Genomic DNA, 19,489 nt, shown 5'->3' with positions numbered 1-19,489 from the left:
TGAGCTACCAAGTGTATAACTCGATTGAGCTGCCAAACATATCCTAGTGAGAAACAAGTTTAGACTGTTGTCTAACCTATTCCTGAGCAAGCCGAGGCTCTCCGTCCCTTATACCTTAGGCACCCGATGTGTGACTTGCCTGCTGGAAAATAATATCAAGGATTTATGTGGAGAAATCATTAACCATGTCCTTCAGTAATTGTATTTTAGGCTGTGTGCCAGTATCTCTACTTGCCATTGATTTTCTAGCCATGAGAAATAGTAATTTAAAGTTATAAATAAAAGGGAAAATGAAATTTGGCTTCTTTTGACTTGCATACTATTTTCATACTTTTAGGTTGTTAGAGTGGTAGAGTTTGTTTCACCACATTTGGTCATGGAAGAATTTTTGGGCTGTTTAAAAAGTCCACTCAAAAAAGTTCTCTCTCGGAAGTCGGGCGGTAGCGCAGCAGGTTAAGTGTTGTTGGTGCAAGGATCAGCATAAGGATCCCAGTTTGAGCCTCCGGCTCCCCATCTGCAGGGGAATTGCTTCACAGGTGGTGAAGCAGGTCTGCAGGTGTCTGTCTTTCTCTCCCCCTCTGTCTTCTCTCCATTTCTCTCTGTCCTATCCAACAACGACAATATCAGTAACTACAACAATAAAACAACAAGGGCAACAAAAGGGAATAAATAAATATTAAGAATTTTTTTTTTTAAGTTATCTCTGAAAAATTTTGGTGACTGTTCGCCATGTAGGAAGTCTTCATTTAGGACAAGCCTAGTAAATAGGGACCTGAAAGAGAAGGTAAAAGAAGTGAAGGCTTTTGTTGGGGGTGGAGGGAAATTTCCCTCCAGTGCCAAGTGCTGCTGGGTTCTCATGTTTATTTATTTTTATTTATAAAAAGGAAAGATTGACAAAATCATAGGATAAGGGGTACAACTTCACATAATTCCCATCACCAGAACTCTATCCCATCCCCTCCCTTGATAGCTTTCCTATTCTTTAACCCTCTGGGGGGGGGGTATGGACCCAAGGTTGTGGGATGCAGAAGGTGGAAGGTCTGGCTTCTGTAATTGCTTCCCCACTGAACATGGGTGTTGACAGGTAGATCTACACTCCCAGCTTGTCTCTCCCTAGTGGGGTTGAATTCTGGAGAATTGGAGTTCCAGGACATATTGGTAGGATTGTCTATCCAGGGAAGTCTGGTTGGCATCATGCTAGCATCTGGAACCTGGTGGCTAAAAAGAGAGTTAAGATATAAAGCCAAACAAATTGTTGACTAATCATGAAACTAAAGGCTGGAATAGTGCAGATGAAGGTTGGGGGGGCAGTCCTCCGTTTTATAGATAGCTAGTAGACATATTTTAGTTATATTCCAAAGGGCCTGTGGCTATACTAGTTTTTTTTTTCCCCTGAGCCTGGAATCTGTTATGCAGATGGATCCAAGATATACTAAGTGCAAGTTCACAGATAATAAAAAATATATAGACCTTCAAAATAATTTCAATCTCAAGGAAGAAAATAAAGAAAATTAACAAAGACGGTATTCTACAGCAAAGGTGTAACTATAAGATTGCAAAAAGAAGAGTAGCTATATAACTGAAAACAGAACAAAGCCAAATATCTTAGATTAATGTAAATCTTGACTAGTTCATCTGTCAACCTGTAATATATTTCAATTTAAGATCTAAACTATATTCATTTTTATTCAATGATTATATCTTAACATTTACTTCTATCTATGTCAGAGTAATTTTTTTCAACTATTCAGAGCTGTTTCCTTTCAGCAAGTCACTGATAGTTTACAATAGTCTTGCTTTTAAATAATTGAGTTTGAAAAAGACAAAAACATGTCAGAGAGTTCACCTATGCAGAAGCAAGTAGTTGTGAAGGGTTCTCATGTTTTTTAGCTAAACATATAAAGCCATGTTACATTTAATCTCTTTTTGGGTAGCAAAGATTGAAACCAAGACTTCATAAATGCAACATGTGTTCTTCCACTGAGTTGCTTAACCAGCCCGTTTCTGTGTGAATCTTTTTAAAATATATTTTATTTATTTATTCCCTTTTGTTGCCCTTGTTTTATTATTGTTGTTATTGATGTTGTTAGATATGATAGAGAGAAGAGGGGAAGACAGAGAGGGGGAGAGAAAGATAGACACCTGCAGACCTGCTTCACCACCTGTGAAGCAACTTCCCTGCAGGTGGGGAGCCGGGGGCTCGAACCGGGATCCTTACTCCAGTCCTTCCACTTTGTGACACCTGCGCTTAACCTGCTGTGCTACCGCCTGACTCCCTCTGTGTGAATCTTAAATGCAGAGCTAGTTTGGGGACAGTCTTGTTAGCTACCTAGAGTTGAAGACCCCTCTCCAGTGCATCTCCCCCACCAACTGAATTGTAATGCATTGCCTTGATATAGTATAGCTCATTTATGAAAACTAATTTGAGTGGTTCTTAAAATACAACTATTCAGTCATTAACACTAAAGTATGAGTTGTCAGTGATTTTGTCTTGAAGAGTGAATTGTGGGGGAGGGAAAGTTGGAAATGGAAGTTTCTGAGGTCTGATAGGGACAGGATAGAGGAATAAACATCATTTAAAACTTGATAGAATTAGCCCATAGTTAGAAAAACTTGCCTATGACAAGATAGTAGATTCCAGATTTAAACCATTCACAGCCCACACACTTGTCCCCATACTGGGCTTCCAGAAAGGGATAATAATGCAAAAGAAATCTTTCAATGCCACAGTTTTGGCCTGGTGTGGTTTGGGGATGAGGCAGAGAAGTAGGTGGTATGCTAGAATGAAACTAGATTCTGGGGTGGGGGGCATCATTGCTGAGAATAAAACAGCTCTGTTAAGTTGAATATTCCTTTAGTTGTAACAGGTCAACTATGCTCAAAATATACTTTCCATTTGGACTAGACTTGGTTTGTTGTAGCAAGCCACAGATGTGGAGAGTGTGTATGTGTGTGTTGGGGAGGTAGTGGTGGGATAGGGAGTGGGGTGGTGGGAACCTAATGCACAATGGATGAGGGCTGAAGTTGGTGGGAAGTGATATACTGATGCTTGTCACAAAAAGATGACAAATTATACCTATGTGCCAACTGTCATAAATCATTTCCCTAATGAAACAATAAAAAACTAAAACATACTTTCCAAATGAAACAATAAAAAACTAAAACATACTTTTCCATACTAGAGGGAAAATGGAGAATTAAAATTTAGAAAGTGAGCTCTTTGGGGGAGTATTTCCTAACTAGAAGGAGAAAATTTGAACTAATATATATATTTTTTCATTTTATTTGATACTACTAAATATCCTTAACTGGTTCCAAGTATGGCCATCCAGTGAGAGGCCCACACAAAAGGGCTGGGAGAGACTAATTCAAGGAAATGAGTAAGAGACAAGTTGCAGTGAAGGGGCAGGGATAATCAAAATGTGACTGGATGGGTCAGGAGGAATCCCTAAGGAGTTCTCCAGGAATTGAGAAGTGAGCAAGGTCCTGAAGCTACCTCAGAGAGGACTGTGGACATGATTTGCTCTTTACCAGCTCAAAAGTAGGGTGGAAGGGCCAGGTGGTGATGAAGCCAGTAAACACATTATCATGCACAAGGGCCCAGATTCAAGACTGAGTCCCCACCTGCAGAGGAAAAGCTTCACAAGCAGTGAAGCAGTGCTACGCTACAGTAGCTCCCACCCCCATACCATATATCCATCCACCTGCCCTCTCGATTTCCCTCTCTTCTATCAAATTACAAGGAAAAACAAAAAGCAAGAAAAAGGGGGTGGGGGAGAATGGCCACCAGGAACAGCAGATATGTCATAAAGACACCAAACATCAATAACAGCAATAACCCTAGTGGAAATATAAAAAAACAAAAACAACTTTTTCTCAGATAGAAGGAGTGAGACAGACAGAGAAAGAGAGACATAGCACTGAAGCCTCCGCCAATGTGGTAGAGGCCAGGCTAGAATCTGGGTTGTGTACATGACAAAGCAGGGAACTATCCAGGTAAGTTATTTTGCCAGCTAAATATTTCCTTTTATAAAATGTTTTTTATATTTATTCTCTTTTATTGCCCTGGTTGTTTTGTTGTTGTAGTAATTTTTATTGATGTCGTTGTTGGATAAGACAGAAAGAAATGGAGAGAGGAGGGGAGTACAAAGAGGGGGAAAGATAGACACCTGTAGACCTGCTTCACCGTTTGTGAAGTGACTCCCCTGCTGATGAGGAGCCGGGAGCTTGAACCGGGATCATTACACGGGTCCTTGTGCTTTGCACTATGTGCACTTAACCTGCTGCACTACCGCCTGACTCCTTTTTTTTTTTTTTTTAAGCTTTATTGAGTAATAATTTATTTTATAGTCTTTTTTTCACCACTCCCATCACCAAAGGTCTGTGTCCACACCCCCACCCCCAGAGATAACTACTATATTTCTCCCACAGTCTTAAGTATAGGTTGACTTTTTTTCATTCATATATTCAATTCTCTATATTCTGTGTATGAGTGAAGCCATTCTAGCTTTTTAAAACAATTATATATTTATTTATTCATGAGAAAGTTAGGATGAGAGAAAGAACCAGCCATCACTCTGATACATGTGCTGCTGGGGATCAAACTCTGGACCTCATGCTTGAGAGTCTAGTGCCTTAGCCACTGCGCCACCTCTGGACCACCAGTGAAACCATTCTGTAGTTGTCCTTCAATTCCTTATTTACTTCACTAAGCATAATCTCCAATTCCATCTAGATAATCCCAAAGGACACAATATTACCTTTTTATTGCTGAATAATACTACATTGAGTATATGTCCCATAACTTTTTTATCCAGTCATCTTGTCAAAGGATATTTTGATTGTTTCCAAGTTTTTGCTGTTGTGAATAAAGCTGCTATGAATATGGGGGGGTGATTATATCCCTTCAAATTAGTTCCAATAAAATATTTTCATTAAAAATATTTATTCATAAGAGAGAAACTGGGTGTCATTCCGGCATATGGGATGCAGAGACCAAACTCAGGACCTCATGCTTTCAAGTTCAGCAGTGGCTTGCCTGAGTGGACATGTTACCATGCACAAGGACTTGAGTTCAAGCCCCTGGTTCCTACCTGCAGGGGGATGCTTCAATAGCAGTGAAGCAATGTTGCAGGGGTCTCTCTTTCTCTGTCTCCCTTCTCCCTCTTAATTTCTGCCTGCCCTGTCAAGTAAATAAATAAGCAAACAAATAAATGTAAAACAATTAAAATCAAGTCCAGCACTATAACAGCCTCCACTCCATTTTGTTTTTCTAGTCCTTTTTGTTATTATTATTTTTTTTAACCAGAGGACTGCTCAGCTCTGGCTTATGGTTATGTGGGCGAGATCGGGAGAGAGACAGATACCTGTAGCAGCACTGTTTCACCACTTGTGAAGCTTTCCCCCTACAGGTGGGGACCGAGGTCTTGAACCCGGGTCCTTGCACATTCCTTTCGACCAGGTGCTCCACCACCCAGCCCCCATCTGTGACATTTTTTATTCTAAATTTTTCATGTTTTCCCTTATTAATTTTTATTTAGCTATTTGTAATATGTATGCTTATTAACAAAAGACGAGACCAGAGCTTCATTCTAGCATATGCAGTGCTAGGGGTCAAGCTCAGGCCTCACACAAGTCCTGTGCTTTAACATACTAAGATACTTCCCTAAGTCTGAAAATGACCCAATACTTGTTGTACACAGACACGTACAAATAAAAAGATTATTTCATTTAGTCCTACCATTCACAAGTAACCATTTCACATTTATTAAATAGATAGATACCAGAGCACTGCTCAGTTCTTGCTTAATGTGGTGCTAAGTATTGAATATGGGATCTTAGAGTCTCAGGCATGAAAGTCTTTTGCATAACCACCCTGCTGTCTCCCTAGCCTAGTATTTTTTTTTCCCTCCAGGGTTATTGCTGGGGTTTAGTTCCCACACTACAAATCCACCACTCCTGGTGACTATTCCCCCCCCTTTTTTTCTACTTTATTTGATAGGACAGAGAGAAATTGAAAGGGGAGGGAGTGACAGAAAAGGAGAAAGACATCTATAGACCTGCTTCACTGCTGTGAAGCACCCTGCTGCAGGTGAAGAACAGGGCTTGGACCTGGGTCCTTGTGCATGGTACTATGTTCATTTAACCAGGTGTGCCCCCACCTGGCCCTCTATTTTATTTGTTTCTAATTTAAAAATATGAAATGCTTCACGAATTTGTGTGTCATCCTTGTGCAGGGGTCCTGCTAATCTTCTCTGTAACGTTCCAGTTATAGTATATGTACTGCTGAAGTGAGTACCTCTATTTTCATTTTTCTACATGTGACCGACCAGTTTTCCCAATAACCATTTGTTTGAAGAGAACTTCTGTTTTCCCATTTTAAGACTTTGGCATCTATTTTCATTTTTCTTTTTTTTAAAATTTTTTTATATTTCCCTTTTTGTTGCCCTTGTTTTCTATTGTTGTTGTAGTTATTGTTATTGATGTCATCGTTGTTGGATAGGACAGAGAGAAATAGAGAGAGGAGGGGAAGACAGAGAGGGGGAGAGAAAGATAGACACCTGCAGACCTGCTTCACTGCTTGTGAAGTGACTCCCCTGCAGGTGGGAGCCAAGGGCTCGAACCAATCCTTGAGCTTTACGCAATGTGTGCTTTTTTTTTTTTTTTTAATTTAAGAAAGGATTTTTAATTTAAGAAAGGATTTTTTTAATTTAAGAAAGGATTAAATTTAATTTAAGAAAGGATTAAATTTAATTTAAGAAAGGATTAATTAACAAAACCATAGGGTAGGAGGGGTACAACTCCACACAATTCCCACCGCCCAATCTCCATATCCCACCCCCTCCCCTGATAGCTTTCCCATTCTCTATCCCTCTGGGAGCATGGACCCAGGGTCATTGAGGGTTGCAGAAGGTAGAAGGTCTGGCTTCTGTAATTGCTTCCTCGCTGAACATGGGCGTTGACTGGTCGGTCCATACTCCCAGTCTGCCTCTCTCCCTAGTAGGATGGGTCTCTGGGGAAGCTGAGCTCCAGTACACATTGGTGTTGTCTTCAATCCAGGGAAGTCTGGCCGGCATCCTGATGACACCTGGAACCTGGTGACTAAAAAGAGAGTTAACATACAAAGCCAAACAAATTGTTGAGCAATCATGGACCCAAAGCTTGGAAAAGTGGAGAGGAAGTATTAGGGAGGTACTCACTGCAAACTCTAGTATACTTCTGCTTTCTTACTTTGGTGCCATACTCCAAACTCAGTCAATTTCTGCTTTGCGTTTCTACTTCTTTTTTTTTTTTTTACATGCATAACATTCCCCAGATTCCCATTTAGCAATACAACCCCCACTATTTCATTCATCATTTTTCATGGACCTGTATTCTCCCCACCCACCCACCCACCCCAGAGTCTTTTACTTTGGTGTAATACTCCAATTCCATTTCAGGTTCGACTTGTGTTTTCTTTTCTAATCTTGTTTTTCAACTTCGGCCTGAGAGTGAGATCATCCCATATTCATCTTTCTGTTTCTGACTTATTTCACTCAACATGATTTTTTCAAGGTCCATCCAAGATCGGCTGAAAACGGTGAAGTCACCATTTTTTACAGCTGAGTAGTATTCCATTGTGTATATATACCACAACTTGCTCAGCCACTCATCTGTTGTTGGACACCTGGGTTGCTTCCAGGTTTTGGCTATTACAAATTGTGCTGCCAAGAACATATGTGTACACAGATCTTTTTGGATGGATGTGTTGGGTTCCTTAGGATATATCCCCAGGAGGGGAATTGCAGGGTCATAGGGTAGGTCCATTTCTAGTCTTCTGAGAGTTCTCCAGACTGTTCTCCACAGAGGTTGGACCAATTGACATTCCCACCAGCAGTGCAGGAGGGTTCCTTTGACCCCACACCCTCTCCAGCATTTGCTGCTGTTACCTTTTCTGATGTGTGACATTCTCACAGGAGTGAAGTGATATCTCATTGTTGTCTTGATTTGCATTTCTCTGACAATCAGAGACTTGGAGCATTTTTTCATGTGTTTCTCGGCCTTTTGGATCTATTCTGTGGTAAATATTCTGTCCAATTCCTCCCCCCATTTTTGGATGGGGTTATTTGTTGTCTTGTTGTTGAGTCTGGTAAGCTCTTTATATATGTTGGTTATTAAACTCTTATCTGATGTATGGCATGTAAAGATCTTCTCCCATTCTGTGAGGGGTCTCTTGATTTGGGTAGTGGTTTCTTTTGCTGTGAAGAAGCTTTTTAATTTGATGTAGTCCCATAGGTTTATACTTGCCTTAGTCTTCCTTGTAATTGGATTCGTTTCATTGAAAATGTCTTTAAAATTTATGCGGAAAAAAGTTCTTCCAATATTTTCCTCTAAGTATCTGATAGTTTCTGGTCTAACATCCAAGTCCTTGATCCACTTGGAATTTACTTTTGTATTTGGTGAAATACAGTGATTCAGCTTCATTCTTCTGCATGTTTCAACCCATTGTTTCCAACACCATTTGTTGAAGAGACTCTGCTTTCCCCATGTAATAGTCTGGGCCCCTTTGTCAAAGATTAGATGTCCATAGGTGTGGGGCCTCATTTCTGGGCTCTCAATTCTATTCCACTGGTCAGTGTGTCTGTTCATGTTCCAGTACCAAGCAGTTTTGATGACAATGGCCCTATAATATAGTTTGAGATCTGGCAGTGTGATGCCTCCAGTTCTGTTCTTTTTTCTCAAGATTGTTTTGGCAATTCTAGGTCTTTTCTGGTTCCAGATAAACATTTGTAGCATTTTTTCTATTCTCCTAGAAAATGTGCTTGGGATCTTGATGGGGATAGCATTAAATTTGTAGATGGCTCTGGGTAATATATTCATTTTGATGATGTTAATTCTTCCAACCCATGAGCATGGAATATCTTTCCACTTCTTTGTGTCTTTTTCAATTTCTTTGAGTAGTGACTCATAATTTTCAGTATACAAGTCTTTCACTTCCTTGGTTAGGTTTATTCCTAGATATTTTATTGTTTTTGTTGCTATAGAAAAAGGAACTGATTTCTGGATTTCAATTTCTTCTAACTTAGTGTTTGCATAGAGGAATGCCACTGACTTTTGAATGTTAATTTTATAGCCTGACACATTACTGTATTGCCTGATGATTTCCAAAAGCCTCTTGCTAGATTCCTTAGGTTTTTCCATGTATACTATCATGTCATCTGCAAATAAGGAGAGTTTGACTTCTTCTCTTCCAATCTGTATGCCTTTAATTCCTTGCTCCTGCCTGATTGCTATGGCAAGAATTTCCAACACTATGTTGAATAGTAATGGTGATAGTGGGCAGCCCTATCTAGTACCTGATCTGAGGGGAAATGCTTCCAGTTTTTCACCATTGAGTATGATGTTGGCTGTAGGTTTGCTATATATAGACTCCACTATCTTCAGGAATTTTCCATGTATTCCTATTTTTTGTAGTGTTTTGATCATAAAGGGATGTTGTATTTTGTCAAAGGCTTTCTCTGCATCTATTGATATGACCATGTGGTTTTTGGTCTTGCTTTTGTTGATGTGGTGGATCACATTGATTGATTTACGTATATTAAACCAACCTTGCATGCCTGGGATAAACCCCACTTGGTCATGATGAACAATCTTTTTGATATACTGCTGTATCCGGTTGGCTAGAATTTTGTTCAATATTTTCGCATCTATGTTCATCAGAGATATTGGTCTGTAGTTTTCTTTTTTGGTTGTGTCCCTGTCTGCTTTTGGTATCAGGGTGATGTTGGCTTCATAGAAGCTGGCAGGGAGTATTCCAGTGTCTTCAATCTTCTGGAAGACTTTTAAAAGTAGAGGTATTAGTTCTTCTTTGAAAGTTTTGTAGAATTCATTTGTAAAACCATCTGGTCCAGGACTTTTATTTTTGGGAAGATTTTTGATAACTGTTTCAATTTCATTAGCTGTGATGGGCCTGTTCATGTTATCCACTTCCTCTTTACTTAGTTTTGGAAGTTGGTAGGTATCTAGGAAATCATTCATTTCTTCCAGGTTCTCTAACTTGGTGGCATATAGTTGTTCATAGAAGCCTCGCATGATATGTTGAATTTCTGCAGTGTCTGTTGTGATATCTCCTCTTTCATTAACTATCCGATTTATTTGGGTCTTCTCCCTTTTTTGTTTTGTGAGTCTGGCTAAAGGTTTGTCGATTTTGTTTACTCTTTCGAAGAACCAACATTTACTTTCATTGATCTTTTGTATGGTTTTCCTATTCTCAATGTTATTTATTTCTGCCCTAACTTTAGTAATTTCTGTCCTTCTGGTTGCTTTAGGGTTCCTTTGTTGTTCTTCTTCTAGGTCTTTAAGATGTGCAATCAGGCTGTTTATTTGTGCCTTTTCTTGTTTCCTAATGTGTGCTTGTATAGCTATGAACTTCCCTCTTAGGACTGCTTTAGCTGTGTCCCAAATATTTTGATAGCTTGTGTCTTCATTTTCATTGAACTCTTGAAACATTTTGATTTCTTCCTTGATTTCCTCTTTGACCCAGAAGTTGTTAAGAAGTGTACTGTTGAGCTTCCACATTTTGGCACTGTTACTAATCTTTTGTTGATTGTTAAGTGTTAGTTTAATTCCACTGTGGTCTGAGAAGATGCTTGGGATGATTTCAGTGCTCTTGAATAGGCTGATGCTGTCTTTGTGGCCTAACATATGGTCTATCCTTGAGAATGATCCATGTGGATTTGAGTAAAATGTGTATTCCAGTTTCTTGGGATGAATGACTCTGAAAATGTCCAATAGTTCTAGTTTATCTATCTCTTCATTTAGCTCCCTTATGTCTTTACTGATTTTCTTCCTGGATGATCTGTCAAGTTGAGATAGTGGGGTGTTGAAGTCCCCTACTATGATTGTGTTACTGTTAATATATTGCTGTAGCTCTTTCAGTAGAAGTTTGATGTATTTAGATGGCTTCTCATTGGGTGCATAGATATTAATAATTAAGTCCTCTTGATTGACTGATCCTCTGAGCATTAAGTAGTGTCCATTCCTATCTTTTTTGTACTCATGGGTGATTTACTGGGTTTCTGTGGTCATTCTAGTCCTGTCTTGTTTCGGTCCAGGTGGTCTCCTTTGGTATTCCTAGTTGATCCGGGAGAGGAGAGGAGAGGAGAGGAGAGAAAGCGATCTGCTGCTCGTAGCTCCGCCTCCGGAAGTCGAATCCCCACGCAATGTGTGCTTAACCCGTTGCACTACCACCAACTCCCCTATTTTCATTTTTCTACATGTGACTGACCAGTTTTCCTAATACCATTTTTGAATAGAACTTTTTTTAAAGATTTTATTTATTTATTAACGAGAAAGATAGGAGGAGAGAGAAAGAACCAGATGTCACTTTGGCACATGTGCTGCCGGGGATTGAACTCAGAACCTCATGCTTGAGAGTCCAAAGCTTTATCACTGCACCACCTCCCAGACCACAAAGAGAATTTCTGTTTTCCCATTTTATGACTTTGGCATCTTTGTCAAGTATTAGATGTCCATATGTGTGTGAATTTATTTCTTGGCTCTATGTTCCACTTTGTCTTCACTGAAATAAAGTTGACTTCCAGCACAGAGTATGTTTTAAAAGTACAGTTTTGGGGGTTGGGCAGTAGTGCAAATGGTGCAAAGCGCAGGGACTAGCTCAAGCGTCCCAGTTCATGCCCCTGGGTCCCCACCTGCAGGGGATCACCTCACAAGCAGTGGAGCGGGTCTGCAGGTGTCTATCTTTCTCTCCCCCTCTCTTTTTTCCCCTCCTCTCTACATTTCTCTCTGTCCTACCCAACAACAATGACAGCAATGACAACAATAATAACAATCACAATAACAATTAAAACAACCACAAGAGCAACAAAAGGGCAAAAAATAGCCTCCAGGAGCAGTGGATTTGTAGTGCAGGCACTGAGCCCCAGCAATAACCCTGCAGGCACTGAGCCCCAGCAATAGCCCTGAAGGAAAAAAAAACCTTAAAAAAAAGGTACAGTTTTCACACCTCTTCAAATATTTGTTCCATACCACACCTACCACCACCACAGTAGCCTCTTCCTGTGTACCACCGTCCATGGGCTGCTATGGGGATGTTGGCATGAGCAACTGTGAGGTGGGAGGCTGCCACTAGATGTCATCAACTGATCATATTGGTAGCAGCTGCTACTGAAGCAGGAGGAAAGTCTTCCTGAAAGGTGAAGCCCAAAGGATCACTCCCAGCTTGAGCAGGGTCTCCCTACACTGCAAACTATATTTTCCCCAGAAGGCCTTGCTAGATCTTTGATGTCTCTAGGGCTGTGAGCAAATGTATAGAGTAGGGGAATGACCCTGCCCTGTGCTCCATCCTGCCATGTGAGGAGGTGCTATTAGGGTTCCAAAGGAGTCAGAGTCAGGCTGTAAGTTATAGGCAATGGGGAGTGGTTGCCAACTTTCCTGGTCCCCCCCAATGTGGCTGTGCCCCATGAGAGCTGCCCCACATTTCTCTCTCTCTTTATCTCTCTCTCTCTAATTTTACTTGTTCTTTTTTTTTTTTTGAACTCTGATGATATTTTATTTAGAAAATATAGATACCACTGAAGTCACAAGTTTTTCATTTTCATTTAAATTTTTCTTGTAAATGTCACATTCATTAGATCTAAAATGGATATCTGAATGATGTACAATCTGAATACAAAATAAATATAAAACACTGAAAACAAAGTAGTTATCCATTGATTTATTTTGCATTCCCACGCTTCATCTTTTGATTCATTTTTCTGTGCCTTTTATAAACTCTTTTCTTTCTTGCACTCAAATCCACCTTTGGCTCTGGTTTCACCCACTGTATTTCTATTGGTTTTTCCTCAGCTGGAATATCAGAAACATCTGCAGTAGGATCATGTGGAAGAATAGTCTTTGGTTCTTTCTTTCTCAGTTTCTGCACCTCCTTCATTTGCTGTTTTTCTCTGTATTTTGCAGCTGTGATGGATCTTACACCGTTGCATGTTTGGTGACTGGTAGTGAGGATTTTCATATAAAGTTGGTCCTTCAAAACTTCCCTGCAAAATCTTTATGAGATTTAATACAAAATGAAGTCCTATTTCTACAAGAGCAGCATCTCCTTCTATGATCTGAAAGTTATGAAACCATATCCTATTATCCAAAATGGTGAAAATAAACATGTGGTCCACAAATGGTTGGCTTTTGGAAGGCAGCTATTCTCACCACTATGCCAGTGCTATGCTAATGGTTGGCTTTTGGGGTGATACCTTGGTGTGCTAAAGATCTGAATTAAGAGTTCTTTTAATAAAGCATCATGTGGCAATTCATCAAAAGTGGGGTCAGAAGACAAAAGGGGTTGAGAACCTTTTAAACAGTTTCCAGTCATCTTAAGTTCAGCTAGGGTATGAACATTTTGAACAAGAAATTTAGCAGATGGTCCATGAGGGGAATTTGAAAGCCACATATAGAGATCTTGTTTCTTCGTTGCTTCAAAATAGACACATTTATTGCAGTTTTTCATTTCACAAATTTCATGAATCACAAATAACCTGTCTTTGCAGTCCATTTTAGTACCTGGTTTTGAATGAGGCATCAACATTCTCAAGTCTTGCATCAAATATCTTATTCTGAAACTTGTTCCTCTGGAAGAAATGATGAGAATCCTTTCCTTATTTTTCCACTTTCCCTTGCAAACGGGGCCTGGGATACAGTCTTTGTCTTCTTCCTCCTCCACCTGTGCTTCGTTGGGCCACTTTTTTGGAGCCTTGGCATCTTTTTTTGTCTTCTTCTGCTTCTTTGCCTGAACAGTCAAATCTCCACGCCAATTTCTGCCAATTTCTCTTGGCCTGCACCATGTCTAGTTTTACTTGTTCTTTTTTTTTTAAAAGATTTTTTTTATTATTCATTCATTCATTCATTCATTCATTCATTCATTCATTATTTTGCCTCCAGGGTTATTGCTGGGGGCTCAGTGCCTGCACTACCAATCCATTGCTCCTGGAGGCCATTTTTTCCCATTTTTATTGCCCTTATTGTTGCTCTTGTTATTTTTATCGTTGCCATTGCTGTTGTTGTTGCTGGATAGGGCAGAGAGAAATTGAGAGAGGAGAGGAAAACAGAGAGGGGGAGAGAAAGACAGACATCCGCAGACCTGCTTCACCGCTTGTGAAGTGACTCTCCTACAGGTGGGGAGCCAGGGGCTCAAACTGGGATCCTTACTCAGGTCCCTGTGCTTTGCACCATGTGTGCTTACCTGCTGTGTTACCGCCTGGCCCCCATAATTTTACTTGTTCTTAAGGTAATTTTGGAAGCTCAGGTATGACAGTCTCTTTGCATAATCACTGTGCTATCTACTCCTGCCCTTAAGGCAATTTTCATTTACAAGATTATCAGTGTTTTAGAATCAGTGTTTTAGCAGCTTCATCGACTGCTATATGTGTTTCTTGTAGGCAGATAACATCTGCCTGATGCTGTATCGCCAGTTGACCAATAAGAACGCGTTTGGCAAAGGACAGCCCCTCAACATTAAGTTGGAGGACTTGAAGAGCAGGACCAACAGCTTGAAAGCTGTCAGCAGCTGCTTGTTGTTGGCTTTGAAAGTGACTGGGATCCATGTGGATTCAGTCGGCTAGGAAGGATCCTCAGTTTCCCCAATGAATGGGTACTCACGAGATGCACCACGGGAAAGTTGATCCAATGCAACCCAAACTGCCCCTGCGGCTACAGACAGACTATGACCCACATAGTCAACGACTGCCACCTCTCCAGATTCAAAGGAGGTCTCGAAACTTTACATCAGGCTCAACCTGACGCTGTTGACTGGCTACGGAAGAAGGGCAAACGCTAGAAGAAGAAGTGTTTTAGAGGTACAATGTCTCATCTCTTCAACCATTTTCTATTTAGTAAAATAAGAACTAAGGCTGGCAAAATAGCTCACTTGGACAGTATACTTCTTTGTCATGTGTACAACCCAGATTGGAGCCTGGCCTCCACTGCATTGAAGGAAACCTCAATGTTGTGGTCTCTTTTACTTTCTCCCTCTCTGTTTCTATCTAATTTTTTTAAATTAATTAATTAATTAATTTAAAAAGGAGACATTAACAAAACCATAGGATAGGAGGGGTACAACTCCACACAATGCCCACCACCAGATCTCTGTATCCCATCCCCTCCCCTGATAGCTTTCCCATTCTTTATCCCTCTGGAAGTATGGACCCAAGGTCATTGTGGGTTGCAGAAGGTGGGAGGTCTGGCTTCTGTAATTGCTTCCCGCTGAACACGAGCGTTGACTGGTCAATCCATACTCCCAGTCTGCCTCTCTTTCCCTAGTAGGGTGGGTCTCTGGGCAAGCAGAGCTCCAGGATCTAGCTAAATTTTTATGGAAGAAATAGACATTTTAGGGGCCTGGTGATGATACATATTATTATATTTTTTAATTTTTTAAACATTTATTTATTTTCCCTTTTGCTGCCCTTGTTTTTCATTGTTGTTGTAGTTATTATTGTTGTTATTGATGTCATCATTGTTGGATAGGACAGAGAGAAATGGAGAGAGGAGAGGAAGACAGAAATGGGGAGAGAAAGATAGACACATGCAGACCTGCTTCACCGCCTGTGAAGCTATCCCCCTGCAGGTGGGGAGCCGGGGGCTCGAACCAGGATCCTTCTGCCCGTCCTTGCGCGTTGCACCACATGCGCTTAACCCACTGTGCCACCGCCTGACTCCTGATGATACATATTATTACAGTATACAAGGACCAAGTCACTGGTCTTCTCCTGCAGTGGGGAAGCTTCATAATGGTGGAGCAGTGCTGCAGATCTCTCTCTTGTTACTTCAGTATCTTTCCCTTCCTCTCAATTTCTCTCTGTTCTACCCCAAATAAATAAAGAATATTTAAAAACAAAAGAAACATAAAATTAAATTACTAACCCAACTTTGCCCCCACTTAATGTCTAATCCATTTATGATGCACGATGTTCAATATGCTATGACCCTGTTTACTCTTTAACTGCTGCCTCTTTCACATTGTGCTTCACCACCCAGATTTACTTCTAGCCAAGGAGTCTATCTGGTTAACTGGATATCCCATGGATTCAGTAAGACTTATGGCAATGAACTAGGTCACACTGATGAACATAACTTCTTCCCAGGTACTGTGCTGAGGATTTATGAGTGAATCTTACTTAATCCTCACACAACCCTGTGAGGCAAGTATTATCAGCCTGCTTCACAGACTGTGAAACTGAACCTGCAGGGGTAGAATGATGTGCCCAATAGCACAACACTAATGAGTGTGGAGCTGAATTTCAACTCTGGCATCTGACTCCAAGAGTTTCTCCTTTAGCTTCCATGCTATTGCTTAAAGTGAGCCTGCAATTCTGTTAAATATTTATTTGATTAAAAGACAAGCACTATAATAAGCTCTACTTGCTCCCCAAAAGCCTGGCAGGAAGGAGTGAGCTGTGGCTCTAGAGAAGTATTCTAACAGAAGTAAGGGGAACACTAGCAAGGTGAAAATTAGGTGGTCTATGTGGGACTCCAAGGCTAGGCCTTCTGCTTGTAGCTGGCATGGGGCTGTGTAGGTACAGCACAGGACAGACCTATACCTATCTTCCTGTGTCCCTGGTCAGCCTGCCAATCTATGGAGCTGGGAGGGCAGAGGTAGGTGGTAGTTGGAGTGAGGGTGTGCCCATCTGATTCAGCCCACCCTGATTCCCACTCTTTTTTTTTTTTAAATGATCTTTATTTATTGGACAGAGACAGCCAGAAATTGAGAGGAAGGAGAAGATAGGGAGAGAGACAGATGCCTACAACACTGCTTCATCACATGTGAAGCATTCCCCCTGTAGGTGGAGGCCAGGGGCTTGAACCCTGGTTCTTGCAAATTGTAACATGTACTGCCGGGATAGCCTGAGGGTACTTCTTCCCGAGCTAGTTCTCTCTGGGTTGGAGAGAACTCGACTGGAGCTGATCTAGGCTGCTGTGTGGGAGAGGGATCAGGAACTCGTGCTGCACCAACTTCCGCAGGAGATACACTCTGGAACTCTCGGAGCCGGAAAGCAATTTCCAAGTGTCTTTAATCAGAAGAGCAGCTGTTTTTATACTCTCCAAGTAGGGTGGAAACAGGATGTGATATAGAGAGGGTGGAGAGAAAAGTGACTGGTGAAAATCAGAGTGTGACAAAGAAGGGATCAGTGTGTGACAAGGAGGGGGTGGAGCAGGAGAGAATCCTATCATAGAACCACCAATGCCCTGGAGTGCTTTATGTAAAAGTGATTTATGTAAATAGACCAAAGCTTTGGATCAGTAAAATCCCTATATAGGCATATGGTTAAGCAGAAGCCAGGGGGTGGTGGCAACTACCCAACAATGTACATTCAACAAGGTGCACTACCTCCCAGCCCCCAATATGCTCTCTGGATCTACTCTTATACTTTGGTATGAAGGAGGTTCCAGAACTCAATTGTCACACAGTGAACACCTATCTGATTTTATCAGAGGGGGTGGTCAGGGAGGTAGGGAGGGTGGGAGGGAGAGAGAGAGAAAGAGAGAGAACCAATCAGACAGCTGCACGGTGGTGGGGGGTAAGGGTGGGTGTGTTTGAACAAAAATGATCATGCCAGTGGCTTTTGTAAGGGAGAGAAACTGGACACCAATGGGATTTTGAAGCACCCACCTGATGTACTTTAAAAATGACAGAGGGAGAGGACCTAGTGGGGGTTGTATTGTTATGTAGAAACAGAAATGTTATGCATGTACAAACTATTGTATTTACTGTCAAATGTAAAACATTAATCCCCCAATAAAGAAAGAAAAAAGAAACTCCAGAACACCTCAAAAAAAAAAATGGTTAGCAAAAAAAAGGGACAGAGGGAAACATTGATGCCAGAAAAGCTTTATTGGTGATAAACTGCTAAAGAGAAATACTGTAAGTGAGGAGGTGTGGTGGGAAAAAGAATGCCTAGTGTGACCTCCTCCCACCAGCCTGAAGTTCTGCTTCCCTGCCCTCACACACTCTAACCTCCAGCAGGCTCCTGACTTCCCCGTTGGGGGAGGGGCTGGAGCTATATTGGGAAGGGGATGAGATCACCCAAAGGCTTGCTGATTTAGAGCTGGGTAACTTTTTCCACTCTTGTGTGGCTCTCCAAGACTTGGGTCTTAGCTCATAAACCTTGGCACCAGCCTGCAGGGTGGAGGGAGGACTAAGTCCCTTCACTCCAGGGGCAGAGATGGTAGCTGTAGTGGGGGGTGGGGTGGGAGATAGGGCCTAGGTGCTAGTCTGAAACTGAGAGAAAATGGCAGAGTGGGGCTGGGGCCTGAGAATTTTGCTCTCAGCAAATCTGAATGACTTATCACTCCCCTGGGACCTGGATAGGCAGAAAGTGTGTTTTCTGGGTACCAGACTATCCCAGAGGATGGCCACCATGTGGAATTGAGCAGGGACCTTCTTGAGCCCAGTTCTACCATCTTGTTATGTCTTTTAAAAATATGTATTTATGGGAGTCTGGCGGTAGTGCAGTGGGTTAAGCGCATATGGCACAAAGTGTGGGGACTGGCGGAAGGATCCCAGTTCAATCCCCTGGGCCCCCACCTGTAGGGGAGTTGCTTCACAGGCAGTCAAGCAGGTCTGTAGGTGTCTATCTTTCTCTCCCCTTCTCTTCCCCTCCTCTCTCCATTTCTCTCTGTTCTATCCAACAACAATGACAGCAATAACAACAATAATAATAACCACAACAATGGTAAAACAACCAGAGTAACAAAAGGGAAAAATGGCCTCCAAGAGCAGTGGATTCATGGTGCAGGCACTGAGCCCCGGCAATAACCCTGGAGGCAATATATATATATATATATACATATATTTACTAGAGTACTTTTTAGTTCTGGCTTATGGATGTGGGGGGTAAGGGTGGGGATTGAACTTGGGACTTTGGAGCTTCAGGCACATAAGCCTTTTAACATAACCAATGTTATTTTACCTCTCCCCCACACCCCATCTTAAGATTTCTCTTTGCCAGTCTCCTCCTTGCTGTTTCATGGCCTGTTCAGGAAAAAATCCTGTGTGTGGGGAGGGCTATGGAAGGAAAGGGTCTGGACTGGGTAGGAAACTCGATCTAGTTCCAGCTCAGCAAATACTGGAGTTCCAGTCAGTTCTCACTTCTGGCTTCTGTGCCCATCAGACTTCTCCAGCCTGCATTCAGTCTTGGAAATGCACAGGGTGTCCCAGTCTCCCAAGTTCTGCTGTGCCTCAGAGCTTTGGCTCAAGCACCTGTCTCCACACATCTCCATTGCAGCTGACACTGTCAGCATACACCTCATGCAGAGTCAGGCACCATCTTCCCCCAAGTCAGTCTATCAGGGCAACTGGTCAATTATGTTCATTTGCAGTGATCTTGAAAGCAGGGACTGACTGGGGAAAATGCTAGGACAGGTTAGATGGAAGAAAGGGAGAAGACCTGGAAGGGATGGAATAGTTAGGGGAGAACAACTATACTGTCCTGTGCCTGAGCCT

General features: G+C 41.6%; 1 protein-coding gene and 1 non-coding gene across 2 annotated transcripts; both read right to left on the bottom strand.

The window, feature by feature from the left end:
* Positions 1-6,191: 6,191 nt before the first annotated feature.
* LOC132537156 (U6 spliceosomal RNA) lies at positions 6,192-6,298 on the bottom strand. Its single transcript, XR_009548619.1, has one exon. It is a non-coding gene; the product is annotated as a U6 spliceosomal RNA (small nuclear RNA).
* A 6,903-nt stretch (positions 6,299-13,201) lies between these two features.
* On the bottom strand, positions 13,202-19,266 carry LOC103108781 (ribosome biogenesis protein BRX1 homolog). The gene is made up of 2 exons (XM_060172053.1): positions 19,136-19,266; positions 13,202-13,826 (listed from the first exon to the last, which is right to left on the bottom strand). The coding sequence occupies exons 1-2, from the start codon at positions 19,264-19,266 to the stop codon at positions 13,217-13,219; spliced, it is 741 nt and encodes a 246-aa protein (XP_060028036.1). The 3' UTR covers positions 13,202-13,216.
* Positions 19,267-19,489: the final 223 nt, after the last annotated feature.

Source organism: Erinaceus europaeus, chromosome 2 (assembly GCF_950295315.1).
Source record: "Erinaceus europaeus chromosome 2, mEriEur2.1, whole genome shotgun sequence".
In the NCBI taxonomy this organism is placed as follows: Eukaryota; Metazoa; Chordata; class Mammalia; order Eulipotyphla; family Erinaceidae; genus Erinaceus; species Erinaceus europaeus.
This window is presented reverse-complemented; position numbering and strand designations above follow the sequence as displayed.

Coding starts and splice junctions, on each gene's coding strand:
- LOC103108781 (XM_060172053.1), bottom strand. CDS start 19,266: ATGGAGATGTGTGGAGACAGGTGCTTGAGCCAAAGCTCTGAGGCACAG. Junction 13,827..19,135: donor GATGGGCACAGAAGCCAGAA/GTGAGAACTGAC, acceptor GACATGGTGCAG/GCCAAGAGAAATTGGCAGAA.